General features: G+C 27.6%; 1 protein-coding gene across 1 annotated transcript in view; it reads right to left on the bottom strand.

Annotated features, from left to right (window-relative positions):
- LOC107437062 (ephrin-B3) overlaps positions 1-14,620 on the bottom strand; it is a 544,282-nt gene extending 529,662 nt beyond the window's left edge. Inside the window, exon 1 of the mRNA XM_021148830.3 lies at positions 14,193-14,620. Coding sequence (XP_021004489.1) covers positions 14,193-14,299 — 107 coding nt within the window. The 5' untranslated portion in view covers positions 14,300-14,620. The remainder of the gene's footprint in view (positions 1-14,192) is intronic.
- Positions 14,621-19,265: the final 4,645 nt, after the last annotated feature.

Below are 19,265 nucleotides of genomic sequence, written 5' to 3'. Positions count from 1 at the left end.
AATAACGTAATAAATAAGGAAATTATGTTTGTAATATTGTCCGTAGATTAATAATGGGGAAATACAATTCCTTTGTCTGAATATGTCTCCTTTTCTGTTTCCCTTAAACAAAAATTTCCATAATAAAAATAAATCATAAAACAAACAATCAATTTAACAGTCAATAGTACAGTACACACATTAATTCCAGACTTGAACATTTAAAAAACAATTATCAAACTAACACACAAACAAATTTTGACTTTTAAACTCGAACTCTTTTCTTGGAGTTAACAACACAAATAATTAAATAACATATACGTAAATTATTCCACAAGAAAAGGAGAGAAATTTACCTTTTGGTCTCTAGCGTAATTTAAAATTGATGTCGTATAAACAAACCTCCGAGATGGATAATTTCAACAACTCGCACGTAAAAGTAATAAACTACGTTAATCTAATGCTCTACTATAACCTTAATTAACTTATTAAATACATTTAATGGTAATTTATTTAAAGCTTAAGAATTTAATGACGTTATTAAAGAAATTTGCGTATTTTCGGATATTATTTTATATGTCTGTTCTTTGAATAATTTTTGAAGGTTTAAAATCTTAATGAATAATTAATGTTAAGATAAAATGATGATTTTTAAAATATAAATGAATTTCAATTTTTTGATTAACACATTTGTTTCTTCATTTCAATTTAATGCTTAGTTAAACTTTATAAAACTACATTTCAAAGTAATGATAGAAATAGCTAAAATTTTAATTTAGTAATAAAGTACAATTAAAATCTATATTACATAAAATCGTAAAAAGTTATGTATCTTAAATGATAAGCGCATCAAATGATGCACTTATTAAACTAGAATATTTCAGTAAAATTAAATTAAGGATATTTGAGAAACGTAAATCATTTAGGACACTAAGGAAAAGAAAATAATTTAGGTTATTTAGGAAACTAAATAATTTAGCATACTTATGAAACGTTAATCATTTAGGATAACTTGGAAATGTATTTCACTTAGATTTAGAATATTTAGGAAATATTCTAAATTTAAATGATTTACATTTCCAAGTTATTATTTTAGGAAACTTAAATTATTTAGGATATTTGAGAAATGTAAATCATTTAGGACACTTAGGAAAAGAAAATCATTTAGGATATTTAGGAAACCAAACATTTAGTATACTTATGAAACGTTAATCATTTAGGATAACTTGGAAATGTAAATAATTTAGTTTAGAATATTTAGGAAATAAAACCAAAAACCTAACACAACTAAAAACCTAAGCTTACACTCGAGGGCTTATATGTGTATTAACTGCAAGGTTACGTTTCAGATTTTTAATTTGTCTCTAGCTTATTTTAAACTTTAAATAAATCAAAACTAAGTAAATAAAGAATTCCTCACCAAAAACAAACAATTTTCAAAGTTTTACAAAGATTCAAAGCTTTCTAAGCACAAGAACATGTATTTATATCAACAAACAAGATAATTAAGAATTTACAAATAAAGTATTACAATCAAAATAGTTAACAAAATTTAGTAAATTTAATATATGAAAAACATTACTATATTCATTTTCATTTAAGTAAAAAAAAATCTTTTTTATGAAATCAGAAATACATAAAAACGTTTATAAAGTTTTATTATTGAGAAAATGTAGGAAAAAAATCATACTTATATTGTTTTAGAGAAATGGCGAAAACAGGTGTAAAATCCCATTTAAAAAAGCCTCTTTTGTAATAAGATTAAAGAAGAAAAAAAAGAATAAAGATCTCACATTTTCACCAAAAAGAAGATGGATATGGTATCGTGCAAAACTATAAACAAACTGCTTCCGAAATACTAATGGCGAATTTAAATGGACATTATCGTCTGCGGTGTTTTTGTTGCCATTTCGAAAATGCTTTTTTATTATTATTTTTCCATCTCATTATTTGGAGGTTTGTTTCGCGAGATGAATGGGAAATTGGAAGGCCGCCGCTACTACTTCCAGATTCTTTAAGATTACTACAAGTATGGCGCTGTTAGCTGTCTAAAATAAAAATAAAAAAGAAAGAAAAAAATAAACAAAAAGAAGAAAAAAAACACTTCATTCATTCGAAAAAGAATTCTTTCGAGTCTCGAAAATGCTAAATGGAAACTGCCACTTTTCATCCACCAAGTCATCACTCTCTTCGTTCAAATGAAAGTTTTCAACTTTTAATGCTTTATTTTACGGCAATTAAGACCACATTTTTTTTTCTCTTCGCTTCTTTTGGTCTAAGTTGAGAGTAAAAAGTGTCTAGTTTCTTTGTTTTTCTTCACGCAAATTTCACTTTATTTTCGTGAAACAAAATATAATTTATGCTTGAAATGTTTTGAGAATAAATTGAATGGCTTGTGACTATTTAAAAACTATTAACGTCCAAACTTCTTTTACATTTTATAGTAAAAAAAAAAATAATACTCTAAAAAGAAACCCGAGAACAAAACATGTAGACTCTAATGGCGAAATAAAGGCTAGACATTTCTGTTAATAAGGCTGATATTTAATAAAATAAACTTACAAAATAAATTGAAGTTGTCCGTTAATTTAAAAAATTTCCTTGATCAATATTTTTTGATTTATTAAAAAAAATATGATTCTTCAATGAAACTCTATATCTAAAAATTACTATTCTTAAAATAATATTCACTCATTTTGATTTCTGAAAACTAAATAAAATTCGAGAAATCAAATGAAAAGTCCCGTTAAAAATTCTCAGTTGCAATGTAAAATTTTTTAAAAAGGAACGAAAATATTCTAAAATAAAATGCTTTTAAAAATTGAAAAATTAATTATTTTTTTTTAAATGGCAAATTTTTATTTTGTAAATACGTTTAATAAAATTTCAGATGGCAGTTACTATTTAATTTTAATATCCTTATTTGCAATGTCAAATAACGATAATCATTCCCATCTAAAAAATTTTAAAACGTATTGCAAAAGTAAAGAAAAAAATGAGCTAGATTTCATTTATAAAAAAATTATGTTTATTTTCTTTTATTATTATACATCGAATAATCATTTTAGTTAACATCTTGACGCATTTTGGAACAAACCCCCATAAAGATTCCATCGAAAGAACATTTTGCACATCACCCGCGCTAAGCACGCCATCCATATGTATAAATTCTCCCAGGCCATATTTACGAGCTGCGGCACTACTGAGACACTTCATACATTAGAGACACCAGAAAAAGATTCCTATGCTTCGAGTTTTTTTTTCTTCCGTTCGTTTTATTTCTACTTATTTATTTTCTCTACCTCTATCTAACGCAGAAAGTTCTTTTAACTAGCGCATTACAAATGCTCCCTTCAGATCGGCCATTACATTTTTTACGAGTCCAAAAGACACAAAGTTAAAAACTTATGTGTAAAGTAAAAGAAAAAAAATGATCATAATAACGTAAAGAAACATTGCATTCCGTTCGACGTGTCGCTTGTTTATAGGCGGAATTCGTTTATCGTTTGCTCAGTTCTCATTGGCGCATTTTAAATATTTGACCTTCTGTTTGAGGACAGTTTTTAAAATACTTTCGGAATGAATTTCACCGACGACTTGAGAATTTTTATAGCAGTAAAAAAAAAAAGAGATTATTGTTGACGATTGTTTATGGTGCCAAAAAAGGGATTTAAAATTTAAATTACTTTAGGGAATGTTTTTAAAGTGAAATGTTACTAACAAAAAGTATGTAATTGAAATACTTGTGTTCTTTTAAGTAATTCTGTTTACACAATTGCAGATGCTTGTGCAAATATGTAAACAGATCAGCAACATATTTCGATAAGGAATATCGGCAAATGTGAATGACTAAAATATGCAGGAGAGAAGTTGCAATTATAAACTTTACGTAACTAACTGTTAAAGACAATGCAAGATTAATTTAAACATGAAAAAAAATGTACCTCAATTTTTTTAGAACACATTATAAAATAACGTATACACCAAAGCCAAACGTCTCGTAATAAACATTTTAAAAGTTCCGTTATATATTGTTTGAATATATATATACTGTTATATATTGTTACTCTTTCCCCATTTATTGTAACTACAAATTTAGGTTTTATATTTGAAAATGAAGTTTAGTAAAAATATAATGATATATTTACCAAGTTGCTCAAAATTTTATTTTATCTTTGAACCTAACCTAAAAGGAATCTAACCTTTGAACCTAAAAGGGATCTAACCTACCTGACCTAACCTGAACCTAACTTAGTCTTGCACTAAACTTTATTCTCAACTTTTCACTAAAATAGTCGTTTATAAAGGTGATTTATTCATTCACTAAACTCTTTTAATTTACTTTGGAAATCGTTGAACGCCTGCATATTGCTTAAACCAGCGGCTGCAAATCTCGTTTGATCACTGACTTTTAATTAAAACTGTCAATAAATTTTCGATTAGATAGCATTAGCATTCATCGACCCCCTAAATCAAATCAACCTTATCAAATTCAGCCCCCTTCCAGTTGTCTTCATCAAATTCTTTGACTATCCCTAGTTTGACTAACCTTAAAAAATTAATTTTCCTGCTTTTCTGATATTTTTTTTAAAAGTACTGAACAAGTGATTTATATACATAAATTATTAATAGTGCTTTAATTAAAAGTATAGCAAAATATTTCAAGCTATAATAATAGAGCAATCAAAGTATTTTATGAGAAAATTGCTGGATCATTATAAAATAGAAACAATTATAAAAATAATTAATAAAATAGTTAAAAGAGATAAAAGCCGTTTCGGGTTTTTTTTAACAAATATCACCATTAATGCTCAGAGAAAAAATTCTGCTAAAATTACCGTAGAGTATAATAATGAAATTTTTGCAAACAAAATTCTGGAAATTTGAAAACATAATTCATAATCAAAAAAAATTATTCTTGTTAATAAAACCAAAATATATACGGTATTTAAATCATTCAGATCGGTTATTTTTCTTTTAATATGGAAACAGTTTACTGGAAATTCTGATTTTCTTAATACTAAACATATAGTAAAAAATACAAAACTGAGAAGTAAATTGAACCGAATAAATGCTTTTTATGCTATAGTCCAAGATATCATGATACAATTATCAAGATTAACCACATTTATCAAATTCCATCACATAAAGTCATATAATTTATTATTAATACTACCAAAATCATTACCAAATTGTTTCGGTAAAAATTATGAGTTTTTTGATGTTCTTATAGAGCCAGAAACACGATAAATTTTACCATATTCTGCTAGTTTTGATCATACTTTTCTTCTGAGATTAACCGAATAAATGGTTTTTATGCCATACTCCGAGATATGATGATATAATTATCAAAATTTACCACATTCACCAAATTTTATCACCTATTATAAAGTCATATTTTATTTTTTATTTTATCAAAATCATTACCAAAGCGTTTCAGTAAAAATCACTGAGTTTTTTTATGTTTCTATAGATACCAAAAACTCGATAAATTCGTGCTTTATACTTTGTTTTCTACCTAATTATATAAAAAAAAGTTTAACATACATCTACATCTATATTTTCTTACATTTATACTATAGTTTAAGATATATTTATTATTTTTACTTAATAAAATGCATGATGATCATGTTGCGACTTATTATTCAAAATAGACGTGTATTAAAATTGTCATGCACTAAGTAATTTAACAGTTTTATTTCTCCTAACATGTTTCAGACAAATTAATGACAAAGTTACATTTTTGGAATCATCGACGCTTGAAACATTAACATAATATAAATCGACTAGGCTTTGAATAGTTTACTTTGTCTGAGTTTATTTTTATTTAATGAATTTATTTTTATTTGAAAGTGTTATTCACTAAGTCTTAGAATTCAAAAGCAATTTTCTTAAAATATTTTGATAAATTAACGTTGCATTTAATACTTGGTTTATTTTTAAGAAAGATAAAACGTGATAACACGTTGTATAATGCGAAGCATTAATTTAAAAAAAAATAAGCCGATTTCTTGTATTGAATATGAACATTTAAATCTTTACAAATGCATTAATTCAACCTTAGCAAAAAATAAATAAAAAAAAAACTGTGAGGAAAAAAACCGAGTATTAGCATTAGAATAACCCTCATAAAAAAAACAAGCAATGAAACAAATCGAAAAAGTTTTTAGAAGAATAATGTTTGTTAAGGAAATTATTCGTACAAAACGGAGGTTGGCGAGATGCCAAGCAATCGCCAAAATCCCTTGTTATGCATCATGTTACATAGGATTCGAAATAAATGTCAAAACACTGATTCCATTTCGGCTACAACGCAAAAATACAAGACTGGTAGAAAAAAAAAAGTAATTTTGGTACTTCCCAGATTGAATTTGTGAGAAGCGTTCGTTATGAAAAATATTTTCAACAAATTATACCGAGTGTGTCAACTTTTTCTTCTAAAGACCTCGTAGGAAAAAAAAAACCCTTAATGATCCGGATAAAATATAAACGTTTATCATGTTAATATTTCTTTCACTGTTTTCAATTTTTTGCTCGATGTGTTCTATTAATAAGCGTGCCTGCTTAACAACCTAATAATTCATTTGTTAATAAGGGGAAAGAATCTTAATTTTTTTAAAGCGAAGTGGAATATTTATTACTAAGATCGTTCAGCAACGTATGAGCTGAAGTTTTAAGCTTAATTCATTTTTGTTGTTTTATCAATTTAAGAGGACGTATTAGTTTTTTCTAAAAAAAAATATTGTTAAATAATTAAGCATATTATCGGGTATTTGAAAAGTTAAGATTTCTTTGTAATAGTAATTTTAATATGAAAGATAAATAAATTACTAGTTAATAAGAGGATAGATAGTATCCGACTAGTTACGACAACTTTTTTTAAAATATTAATATAAAATTTTAAAAAAACTAGCTTATGTGCTTTATTATGTGTCAAAACTTTTAAAACTAGCAAAAAACTATTATTAATTCATTTTATTTTATTAAATGGTCATATTTAGGTAAAAATAAGGCATTTTTTGCTTATTAGTAATGTAAAAACAATTATAACTAATGAACTAAATAACGTAAAAACTTAACTTAAAACTAAATAATGTAAAAATAATTATCACCCAAAACAAAAAATATTTCGAGAATTTTATCTACTATCAATTATGTTTTGAACTATTATCTTAAAAGCGAATGCATATACTACTGAGTTAGGGAACAATGTAGTAAAGGAAACAAATATTTAAAAATTTCTGCACGTGTCTGCGAAAAAAAAGCATGAAAAATTAAATTCTACTTTTTTTTCTTAATTTGTAGTTCAAAACATGTGTGATATATTCTTAAACACTCACGAATAATTCATACACTCACACTCATAAAATCACCACACTCACAATCTATTTTTGATATTTTACCAGTTTAAAAGTTTTTTACGGATTTGTTTAGTTTTTAAAAAATATTTGTAAAATAATTGTGCCCTGTTAAGCATTGGAATATTTGTTGCTAAAATCGTACAACCAACGTTACGGATGCTTCCACGTAATTTACATTTATTATTTCTATTATTTAAAAATAAGATTATTTTAGTTTTTTTTTTAAATGTATTGTAAAATAACTTAACAAATGGTCAGGAATTTTAAAAGCAAAATTCATTGCAGAAGTTAGTTTTAATAGGAAAGAAAAATACACTTGTCAATAATAGAAAAAAATCTTTTGAAACAAATAAATCAATTTCTTCGTAAAATACGCTAGTCAGACGTTTTTGGTTTCTTCCACAAAATGTTTTTCTTTGACGTAAAAATCATTTCACTGAGAACAGAAAGTATGAAAATCTGAATCAACGAAGTTAAGTAAATACACAGAATTTTTCGTTTGGACTTTCAATATCGTTTGGTTATCGTTTGTTATCGTTTGGACTTTTTGCAATATCTGTTGAGCAACATAAGTTGAAAAGGGATACTTTTTTAAATTGACAGAATTGGTCATTCAGGAAAAGTTTATTTTAGCAAAGTTTAACGATTTGCTTTTTTAATTTTCTGGAATAATAAGCGCATATTATAAAACAATGCATAGTGTCTTAATAAGAAAAGTATTTTAAATAAATTATCTAGATTTTAAAAAAAAAACTAACGTATAATTAAAATAACTTTTAACATTCTACAAGCATTTACGAACAAGGATAATTAACTTCATTCGTATTATTTTTAAAGTTGGGGGATGAATAAGTTTTAAAACAAGTAAATAAGTTTTTAAATCGAATTAAAAGAAACACTAATATATAAGCTTAGAAAAAAAAACCCGTTTTGTTTTGATGCTTTAAGTTAGTGCTTGTTAATATCTGAAAGCACAACTTTTTGTTTGTTAAAGTTTTTATGCTTTTAGTCAACACCAAACCATGCTTGACAATAATTTTTTTGTTGTTGACAATTTTACGATTCAAGCAGTACTAATCCATATTTTAACTCTCTTACTGTTTTCAATTAACATGAATTCCTTTTTGAAAGTACTACACTTTCTAATGTTTTTAACGCTTTTAGTCAATTAAAATAAAAAAAGCTAATATCTTTAAATATTTAATAATAAGTAGTTGTTGTAGTTCATGTACTTTATTTACGTCGCCCTAGAGCTGCACAATGGGCTATTGGCGACGGTCTGGGAAACATCCCTGAGGATGATCTGAAGATAATTCATAATTTTGATCATAATAATTCATAATTTGTCATCATAATTTTGATCCTCTGCAGAGGGGATGGCACCCCCGCTTCGGTAGCCCGACGACCTGCAAGCGAAGTCGAGCACTTCGCGGCAGAACATTTTAACGAGGACCAATACCGCACACCCTCGGTCCCTATGTCCCTATGCAGACTAATCCAAGAGGTCACCCACCGCACTGACCGCAGCCAGTGATACTTGATGTCGGTGATCCGCTGGGAACCGTGTCTTAACAATCAGTCCACTACGGGACGAATAATAAGTAAGGTAAAAAATTGAATTTTTCACATGTATCTACATTTATTGTAATAGTAGGTCTAAGCGTGAAGAAACCCTGAACTAATGAATGACCTGATCTGAGACCCTATTGATCATAAGTTAGCCAAATTAATCATATATTAATAATTAACTAATAATTGTTATAAAATATTTAATTCTAGTTTGTCGTGTTTCTAGGAAATGTTAAAAGAATTTGCTCCTTAAAAGTCTCTGTATGCACTTTGATTTCAGAATATGTTCATTGTTAAATTTTTATGACATCAAAAAATGAAATACATCTTGTATAAAATTACAAATTATGAATACTTTTTGTTCATTAAATCGACATTTACTTTATGCTACTGTAGTTCTAAAGTCATTACAAATTTCGGAAAATACAAAAGATTTACGCAAAATTTTATTTTATTTTTAATTGTTAAGACTTGAAAGAAAAGCCAAATCGCTCAGAAAAAAATACATAATTAAGAAAAATAAAATAAATAAAAGTTGAACTTGGAAAAACTCAAGTTGAACTGAGGCAAAATTATAGATGAAAATAAATTTTAAAAAACACTGTTAAGGCCATATTTTATTTATATAATTTCAAAAACGGGAAACCTAATTTAAAAAAAAAAAGGAAAAAGTATTGATATTTAAACTGAAAACGATTCACAACAGAAGATAGTATTTTGTATTCTCAACTTCAAAAACTTAAAACTTGTTACTTTGTTATAATCCCAAAAACTTCAGAAAACTTATATGTTTCCTAAATGGTGGCAGAGAGTTATTCAGAAATACCAAACTTCGGTGAATTTAAATAAAAGGTGATGATTAAATAATTTGATAAACAGCTGACGTCTAAATTTACCTAAGCACGTCGTCGTTGAAAAATTCTTTGACTTGAATTGAACCAAACTTAATTGTTTTCTTTATACTATATTTTCTATGTATCAAAATATATGCATCACAGGAATAGAATTTTATTAGCTATGTGTTCAGTAAAGGATTAATTTATTAAAATTAATATTTTTATATAAAAATTTGTTGTTTTTTTAATTAGTTCAATCTGATTCATATATCACCTATCATAAACAGATGCTATTGTCCCAGAAATAATGCGCATTCGTATAAATGGATAAGTTCGTAATAGGTAATAATCATTGTTTCCTCAAACAACGTAAAAGTATTATAATAATTACGAATGAAATAATAATTAGAAACATTTTTTGCGATTTCTAACATGTTATTTGATCAGTTTAACAATACCGTATAATATACAAAGCAATTTTCCTCAGTAAAAAAAATAAAATTTTTTGTAATTTTAATCTAATGAAAACATCTTTAAATCTAAACCTTCTCCTACAGCTGCTTTCGTTTTTAAGATTGCGGCAAAGAACGCTAAAAAAAGCCTAAGATTGTTTTATTATTAATTTCTTGCGATGTTTTCTTTTCTACTCAGGATTATGTTTATTATTTTTATTTTCTTGTACTTAGGATTATAAGATAAGTTCAAAAATGCACATTTAAATAAATGTTTTTTCTTTAGTTGTTTTCCTCGAAGTTTAAAAATAATACGTCAAATAAAGAACGAATGCAATTGTTGGGTAGATTTTAATCAAGAATTTCCTTTAGTCCCTCAAATAAATTGTAATTTGTAATTAGAATTGAATTGCAACATAATAATATAAAATATTGTTTGAAACAAATTGCATTAAAGTAGCTTCTATACTTCATACTGAGGACATAAATCAATTAAATCTAACCCACAAATATCTTCAAAAAATATAAATATCTCAAAGTTAATTTACAAAAAATGATATTAATATAACATGGAAAAAATTAACATTTATTAGTACATATTAATTTTCTATAAAATACACTCTGATAAACTAAAATTATTAAATATACTGTTAGCGATTGTTAATTATATAAATTTTTGAATCTTAATCTTTAGTTTTTATAAAAAACAGCTTCGACATAATTTAAGAAAACAATTTTTAACATTTATTTAATAATCTATTTCCTATATATTTAAATAATAATCAAGGTTATTAGTCGAAAAGCTATTGAAACTCAAACACTAAGATTAATTTTTAGGTTAAATATCCTAAAAGCGATTAAAGTTAATAATACAATAACGTATTATAATTCCCAAACCCTACTTGGTGTTCTGCATAACTATACATTTTGAGATGAATTTCTTAGTGCTACATGAATTTACTAAATTAATTTAGTTTTCAAATTAAATTAATTACGATTAATTATTTTTTAAAAATATCAGCTGTATTTTATGGAAAAATTGACTGTCTTACAAATGGTAACTACTTTTTGGTAACAGCAGCTTTGTTTCGAATACAAATTAATAACGATTAACTATTTTTTTTCTCTAAAAAATATCAGCTCTATTTTAAATTAAAATTAACTATCTAACAAATACCAACTTCTTAAGGCAACAACTGTTTAAGGAAATTTATAAATGTTTTCATCGATATATTGGTAAACAGTTGATTGACTTAACAGTTTACTAAGACTTAGAAACTTAACTATTAATGATTACGTTAGGTTTAGCGTTTAAGTATTTGTTACCACCTGTAAGAGTTGGTATTTGTATTTTTCTGCCTATATTTTTCAATAATTTAAAAATATGAAATTATATATTTTAATTAAATTATTAGAACGGCGAATACGTAAAATAATCAGTTTACAACAACAAACGTTTAAGGGGTCACAAGGGTTTTGCTTACAATTTTTTCGATTTAAAAACAAATCGATGTTTTATTCTGAGCAATTGGACACCAAGTCTAAGATAATACTAAAATAATTTTTTAAAGTTACAGCAAACATACTGAAATCCACTTACTGAAAACAGAAAATCAATTTTTATACGGAATCGTCTGCAAACTCAAGTATTTTTATTTTAAGTTATTTATTCAAAGTTTTGTCTTAAAAACTCATTTTCTCAATTCACATTTTTTCAACTTTCGCTCAAGATTTCTCCACTTCTAATAAACCTACACTTGGTAAATTGCATATAATATGTTGCTATAATTCATACTAACATTTGAATGAATATTGGTAAGTATTTTAAACTTCTTCAGGGGACAAAAAATAATTTATTTAAAAAAACAACAACCAAAAACTGTTTTTTATTTTAAAAAATACTTTTTATTTTTCACTTTCTTTGAGCTAGAATGGTTTTAAAAACTGTATATTTGGCTGCCTATTAAAAGTAGTTTTAAGATATCGTAATTCTTAAGACATTTATTATGAGGGTAAGGCGTTATGGTATCTTTTTATCCTTCGAAATTAAAATCTAAAAAACCAAATAGAAGTTCTTTCAATTGTTTCACACTATTGTTTGCACTTAAATAAGATCTGCGCTTTGTTAAAATACGGTAAAAATTCAGAAACCTAAGTTCAATTTTAGACAAGTCATAGAAAGTCGAAGAAAAAAAAGCTATGCAGTAATGCTTCCTCGATGAAATCAAAACCCTTTAAAAAGATTCTATTCTTTTAAACTTGGTAGTTTATATTCTTGACAAAATTACGTATACTAGTAGTATAAAATGTGTTGCACCATATAACCTGTTAATCAGATCTTATATGATAAAATATGTGTTTTTTCCCCTTTCTTCTTTACTGGCTTTTCTTCTTTACTCTTTTCTATTAAGAACTATTTCTACATTATTCGAGAACTGTAATTCTTCAAAAAAATGTTTTAAAATGCAAATTTATAATAATAAAATAGTTTGATATAAGATAACTAACTCAAGTTTCTATTACGGCTTTCAAATATTTTATTTATTTTCATTTCTAACGTGTTTAACCAACATGTTTCATAGTCGACGCGTTTCATTTGTTTAGTTTTTTTCATTCATTTGTGTGCAACCCAAAACGAATAAACATCTTTTGCCAAGACTTAACTAAATTTAATTAAGTCAGAACATAACTTATATGTGCTTAAAAAACAATTACATCTAAAGATATCGCATATTACGTAAAACCTTTAATTAGCAAACTTTGCAAACTAATTATTTCGCAAACAAATTCAAAATGGTTATTTTTAAAAAAACTTTAAAAAAATATTTTTTGGAAGCTTATTTGAAATATTCGTTTTATAAACGAATTAATTTCAAAAAGAATTTATTAAAATACATTTGAATTTTAAACAGCAAGTAATGTATTTAATTCCTGTGGTTTGCGGACAAGTTTCCAAATAACTTGCGAAACTTATATATATTTTTTTTATTTACTTTCTAAACCCTATACCAATCCAAAGGATTTTGAAGATCCAGTTGCCATGAGAATAATACAGAATGTTGTGAATTTATTAAACCCCCGGGGGCACAAGCCCCTACGACGGCTCCACTCCACTGGTAGAGGCCAATTTATTGCTGTTGCATAGAATCGAAAAGGAAAAAAAAAATATGAAAAAGCGAATGAACTGGAAGTTATTTCGTGTATATTGAAATGATATTCCTCAGAAATAATTAAATTTTAATGCTTTGCTATTATCAATGAAACAAAAACTTAAAATATCTAAAATATCGATATTGTTTATTAGGATCTCATAAAACTTCTATTTCAATACAAATCGTTTTCAACTTAGAATGTTCTTAAAGTTTATTATCATTTGTTTATAATCTTAAGTTATGGATTTTAAGTTATAGAATTATGGATTCAATAAAATGCATTAAAAGAAAGTAACATTGTTAAATATTTTAAGTCGAAGAATTTTCCCTTTTTCTGTAATATGCCCATTAAATTTATAGAGTAATAATTAATAAATGTATATTTGTTTGCATTTAAAATTGATAAAGAAAATTGATGGACAGTAGAATATTGAAGACCTGCAGTTGACGAAAAAATGTACATTTTGTTAATATTTTTATCTGCTTTAATAAGCTCTAATTTGTGAATTCAAACCTTTGAAAGATAGTCATACCTCTTTGACCAACTACACCTATTTGAATTGTAAATCTTTAAATTGTGCAATCTTGTGATTGAAAATAAAGTGAGCTCTTAATAAATTGTGCCCTTTTTTTATTCATATTTTTACTTTGTGCAATAAAAATAAGCACAAATAATGATAATAATAAAACTTTCCTAAGGATATTAATAAAAAAAACGCGTAAATATTCAAAAAATATGCCAAGTTTGCGGTAGTTGAAAATTTTTGAATTCGTATTATATTTCATATTCGATGCATCGGAAATATCCAAATGTAATTTTTAATCTATCCATAAATCACTTACATTGGGTTGGTGGCGTTCCAATAGATATCGGCCAGGCGAATGCATGACACCTCTGACGATAGTGTGTCCAGAAGTGTCAACAAAATCACTACTATCATCCATGGCATGGTGACACCCGTTTATAAGTAACAAAATCCCAGTGATTTTTCTATATATAAACAAATAATGCACACGCGATAACGAGTAATAAAATGAGTGCACAAACACAATAACAGGTACAGTAATCACCGGATCTGTTTTTTTTATTTAACACTTCACCGGTCCTTCAGATCATGTCGGCGACCGGTAACGGGTAATTCCGAAAAGGGAAGAGCGGCGGAAGTACGGCCACGAGACATGGAAGTTCAACTTGAACTGCGCGGGTGGTATGAGATGCACCGGAGCTCGGCTGCGGTAAGACTGAGGACTTAGATTCGGTGGGATGACATGGGAGCTGGAGGTTTAGTTTGAGGGATATTAAATGCAGCGCTGCTGCCATCTAGTGGTAGGAAAATCGGTGGACTGAGTCAAAATTTCGCTTCTTTGTCATCATTTATAGCAGGGCTCTCGAAACGTGAGACCACGGTCGGATATTGGAAGTTGCGATAAGAGTTTTTTGGTGAACGAACGTCCCCGACGGGAGGGCACACTTTACCTTCTTTTATCACTTTGTTTGTATTTTAGATGGAAATATGTTTTGTTATTGTAGGATCTGATAATGACAGTTGATAGGAGATTATATTATCCAGCATTCCATCACAATTGACATCGGTGAGAGCAGCGAAAATTCTTAAACGGGAGTCATAGAATTCCGAACGATCTCAAGAAACGGAAGTTATGTAAAATTATGTGTATATATAGTGCAAAATAAATAAAAGCGGACACTACCTTGAATAACTTTGATCTAATGATCGGATCTTCACGTTCTAGGACTGAATCTTAATAGCTCGGGGTGATCTCAATTATGTTAATTAATAAGTGCAAACGATATTTTAAGTTACGAAATCAGACAAAAAAACGTACTTTCGCAGAATAAATATATCTCTTTTTTCGACGGATTCGGATTTCTGATATTCAAAATATAGTGGGTAACTACTATTTGGATTGTTAGTAATAAGAGAGCGGTTCGACGTTTGGGCAAATTAATGTAAATTTTATTTTTTGCTTATTTCGTAACATCTCGAGAGCTCTCCAAACCAAACTATAGGGACCATATTTCCCAGATTACTGCTGTCCCCTATATTTTGGGGTTCAAAAATCCAAATCCAACGTCATAAAAGGTATGTTTATTCAGAAAAAGTACGTTTTTATATCTGATTTTGTAGCTTAAAATATTGTCTGTACTAACTAATAAGTACGTTTGAGGTCACCCCTTCGAACCATTAAGATTGAGTCCTAGAATGTGAAGATCCAATCCTTTGCTCAAAAGTTATTCACTATGGTCCAATTATTATTTTTTCCCCCTGAAAATCTGAACGCTTTTCTCTATTTTGAATAAAACAAAAGCAAATTTATGCGTATACTTTTTCAATAATGCTCTTTTTAGTTTCTTTTTTTTTTACAAATCTCTATGAGAAGGGTTCAGTGAGAACATGTCATAAGCATAGTGCAGACAAAAGTCATAAAGTTAATTATTTAATCTAATTTTACTTATAAGAAAACAAGTAAAACCAGATAAAGCTAATGTCAGTCTAAGAGTACAGTCTTGAGTAAAAATTCTTAAACAAATTATTTTAATGAATGTTGAAGCCTAATGAATACTATATAAATACCAACCCAGAACTCCATGCAACCCACAATATTTAAAATGGTAGAAAAATAACAATTAAGGAAAGAAACCTTAATTTGTCTAATTATGGCAGTATTTTAAAACTTCAATGTACAATGTTTTTTTAAAAAATTGTCCATACATTACGGCGGGCAAAATGGGCCTGGATGAATGGGCCTAGTGGAAGACAAAGATTATTCAGCCTATGAGGCAGCGTGATCTCACCGCTCTACTTATCATATTCTATTTAGAGTGAAGGTAGCGGGTTCGACTCCCACTGTAATCCTAAATGTTTCTTAAAGATATCCTTCTTTAACATGCGCTGTTTGTTCTTCAAATTACACCAAAGTTGACTTATTAGTAGATCGACTAGATCACCGAAATCGAGTATTACTGGCTACGGTCAGTGAGCGGATGGGTGACCACTTTGAAATCCAGCCTGTGAAGGGACTGAGGGTGCTTGTTATCGGTCCTGGTTAAACTGTTCTACTGTAAAGTGATCGTCTTCGTGCGCAGGTTGTCGGGCTACCATAGAGGGGAAGTCGTCCTCTCTGTAGAGCAGTGCTTCCCTAACTTATGACTTTTGTGTACCCTTTCTAAATTTTTCGTAACGCTGTGTACCACTAATAAAAAAAATGAATGCATTTTTTACTATAAAAAATTGCACAAAATTTAAAAATCGCAACTGGCTGTTGATACTATTAATTATTAACTGTTAACTCTGCAAAAAATAGTCAATAGAAAAATAGGCAATCGTAAATTTTCATGGCTAGTTTTATTTTTAAATAAAATTGTTTGAAATTTTTGTTTGTTGCAAGATATTTCGCATAAGAACGCGTACCCCCGCTTAACTGTTCCCGTACCCCTGGGGGTACGCGTACCACACTTTGGGAAACACTGCTGTAGAGTATCAAAATTATGATGCCTGTCTTTGAATTATCTTCATCGATGTTTCCCGGACCGTTGCAATTATCCCATTGTTCAGTTTTAGTGCGACATAAATAAAGTACTACTACTATAACTTGACGTGGGTTTATAAGCTGTTTTGTAATAATCACACAAGTCTGCATATGTATCTGCAGCAATAAATAAAACAAGCTTCTGAAAATAAGCTAGAAATAAAATGATTACACTTTACCGGCACTTGTTTAGTGCAATGATTGGCAAACTCTGCACCAGAACCTCCTATACTGCACTTAAACAATATATCTACATGCTACTCTCAAACCGCATATATGTCTCACGTGGGTCGTTAGTTTAAGTCTGAATCAATTTAACGGAATACAGAATTATGACACTCATCCAATTTTATCGGAAAATTGTATTTTAAGTATTTGGATTTGAGAAATTGATTCTGCGTACGTTTTGCGTCTGTACACTGGATGTAGTATTTGTAAAATTATATTTTGGTTGCAAAATGTATGATTTGATATTTTATTTTTGATGTAAGGATTTTGGTTTAAAATAATTTTTATTGCCATTGTACGAAATAATTTAAATGTATATTTTAAAAAATAGGTAAATATTTAACACAGGGACTAGCTATGAGTGACACAATTTAGAAAATAATGCAAAATAAAATAAATCCATGCATACCCAAAAAGTGCTAAAAGCTTTCTTTGGTCAACAATCATCCAAAATATGTTCTACAAAATTGTTTATTAAATATCAGAAGATTTTTAGCAATGGATTTTCCCGAATTGAATTTGCTCATGGTTAACATATAAATTTAATTAACAACGAAATTTATTAATAATTATAGCATACAATTGAATTAATGATTTTATATAGAATTTAATTACATTACTTAAATATCCATTATTTTTTAAATCAAATTTTAGAAGAATTCATTGATTTGTTTTTTGGATAAATAAGCACTACTACAATTTTTTTTTAAATCTAATCATTTGATTAAAAATGATATTCAAATAAATGCGTTTAGAAACATTAAAATTCCATGTAAATATTTTATTTATATTAAATTGAAAATCATTTCTTTTATCGTTTTTTTTCCTCCAATGCCCACCTGGAGAATGACCTAGGTCATACAGGTATCTGAAGGGCAGATTTGTTGACCACTACTTCAGGGGCACCATATTAGGTGGGACAACGTTGCTCCCTCAGTAAGACAGATAGTACAGAAAAGGAAAGAACATCCATGCCTTGCTTTCTTTTATCGTCTAAGTCAACTATGCAAATATTTTATTTTTTGAATACGGAAATCCAAAAAACTAAAATTAACATTATCGTAATGGTTGCGCGAAGCAAGCATAATTCCTCGTGGTAAATATTATTTAACAAAATTGTGTAATTTTGAAAATTAAAGGTAATTAAATCATCAATAAATAAATGTAAAGAATATTAATAAATTGAAAGAAAAATTTAATATTAAGAACATAACATTTTTCATAACAGTGTTAAATATATAATATCAGTGTTAGTGTTTCTATAATATTAAATATAAATAAATTAAGGTAAGGACTAGTTCCAGGTAAAGATTAGCTATGAGTGAAAAAATTCAGAAAATTATGCAAAATAAAAGAAATTCACGCAGTATCCAGAAAGTGTTAAAAGCTTTCTTTGGTCAACACTGCTGTTGAAATCACGGTGAATAAACTAATCTCAGATTTTAACACAGATAACAAACAATTGTCAAACAATAAGCAGAGAGTCAAGTTTGTAAAAATCCATAAATAGCGAAAAAAAATCGCCATTATAAAATAATTAATCAACATCAAACAATCAATAAAATTATTAAAATCATTATTATATTTTTAATAAAAAAGGATGCAAAAAATGGAAATTTCGGAAAACGGGATTAAACCCAGAAACTTATAACGTGAACCGAAATTTTTTAAAAAGTAGAAATATTTGAAAATGTTTATTTGAAAATGTTACTAATGTAATTGAAAATGTTGATGGTTTGCCATTATTGTATTTGAAAATGTTACTTTTATGTCATTAATTACGTATAAAGGTGTCAGTTTTTTGTTTTGTTCTGTAGTATTATTAATGATTTGAAAAATGAAAGATATTGAGGATAAATCACTTTAAACTCTATCATTTGTACTATTGGTATTATAATTAATGCGCTTTTGACAAGAATTATACAGCGGGTTTTCGGTAATTTCAGGAAATGTATTTTTTCAGCTGTAAAAATGATGTATGAATATTTTAATGAATTAGATTTTATAGAACTTTTTCCACCGGTAAATATAAATAATTTTAACAATAAATTAAAGTTTACTTAGAAAAATGGTCATGCTCCTAAGAGTCCTATCAAAGTCTTGTATTAATATCTGAGAATTCTAAGACTTAACAGTTTA

This window comes from Parasteatoda tepidariorum, chromosome 4 (assembly GCF_043381705.1).
Source record: "Parasteatoda tepidariorum isolate YZ-2023 chromosome 4, CAS_Ptep_4.0, whole genome shotgun sequence".
In the NCBI taxonomy this organism is placed as follows: Eukaryota; Metazoa; Arthropoda; class Arachnida; order Araneae; family Theridiidae; genus Parasteatoda; species Parasteatoda tepidariorum.
Note: the sequence above shows the minus strand (reverse complement) of the source record. Positions and strands in the feature narration are given on the sequence as shown.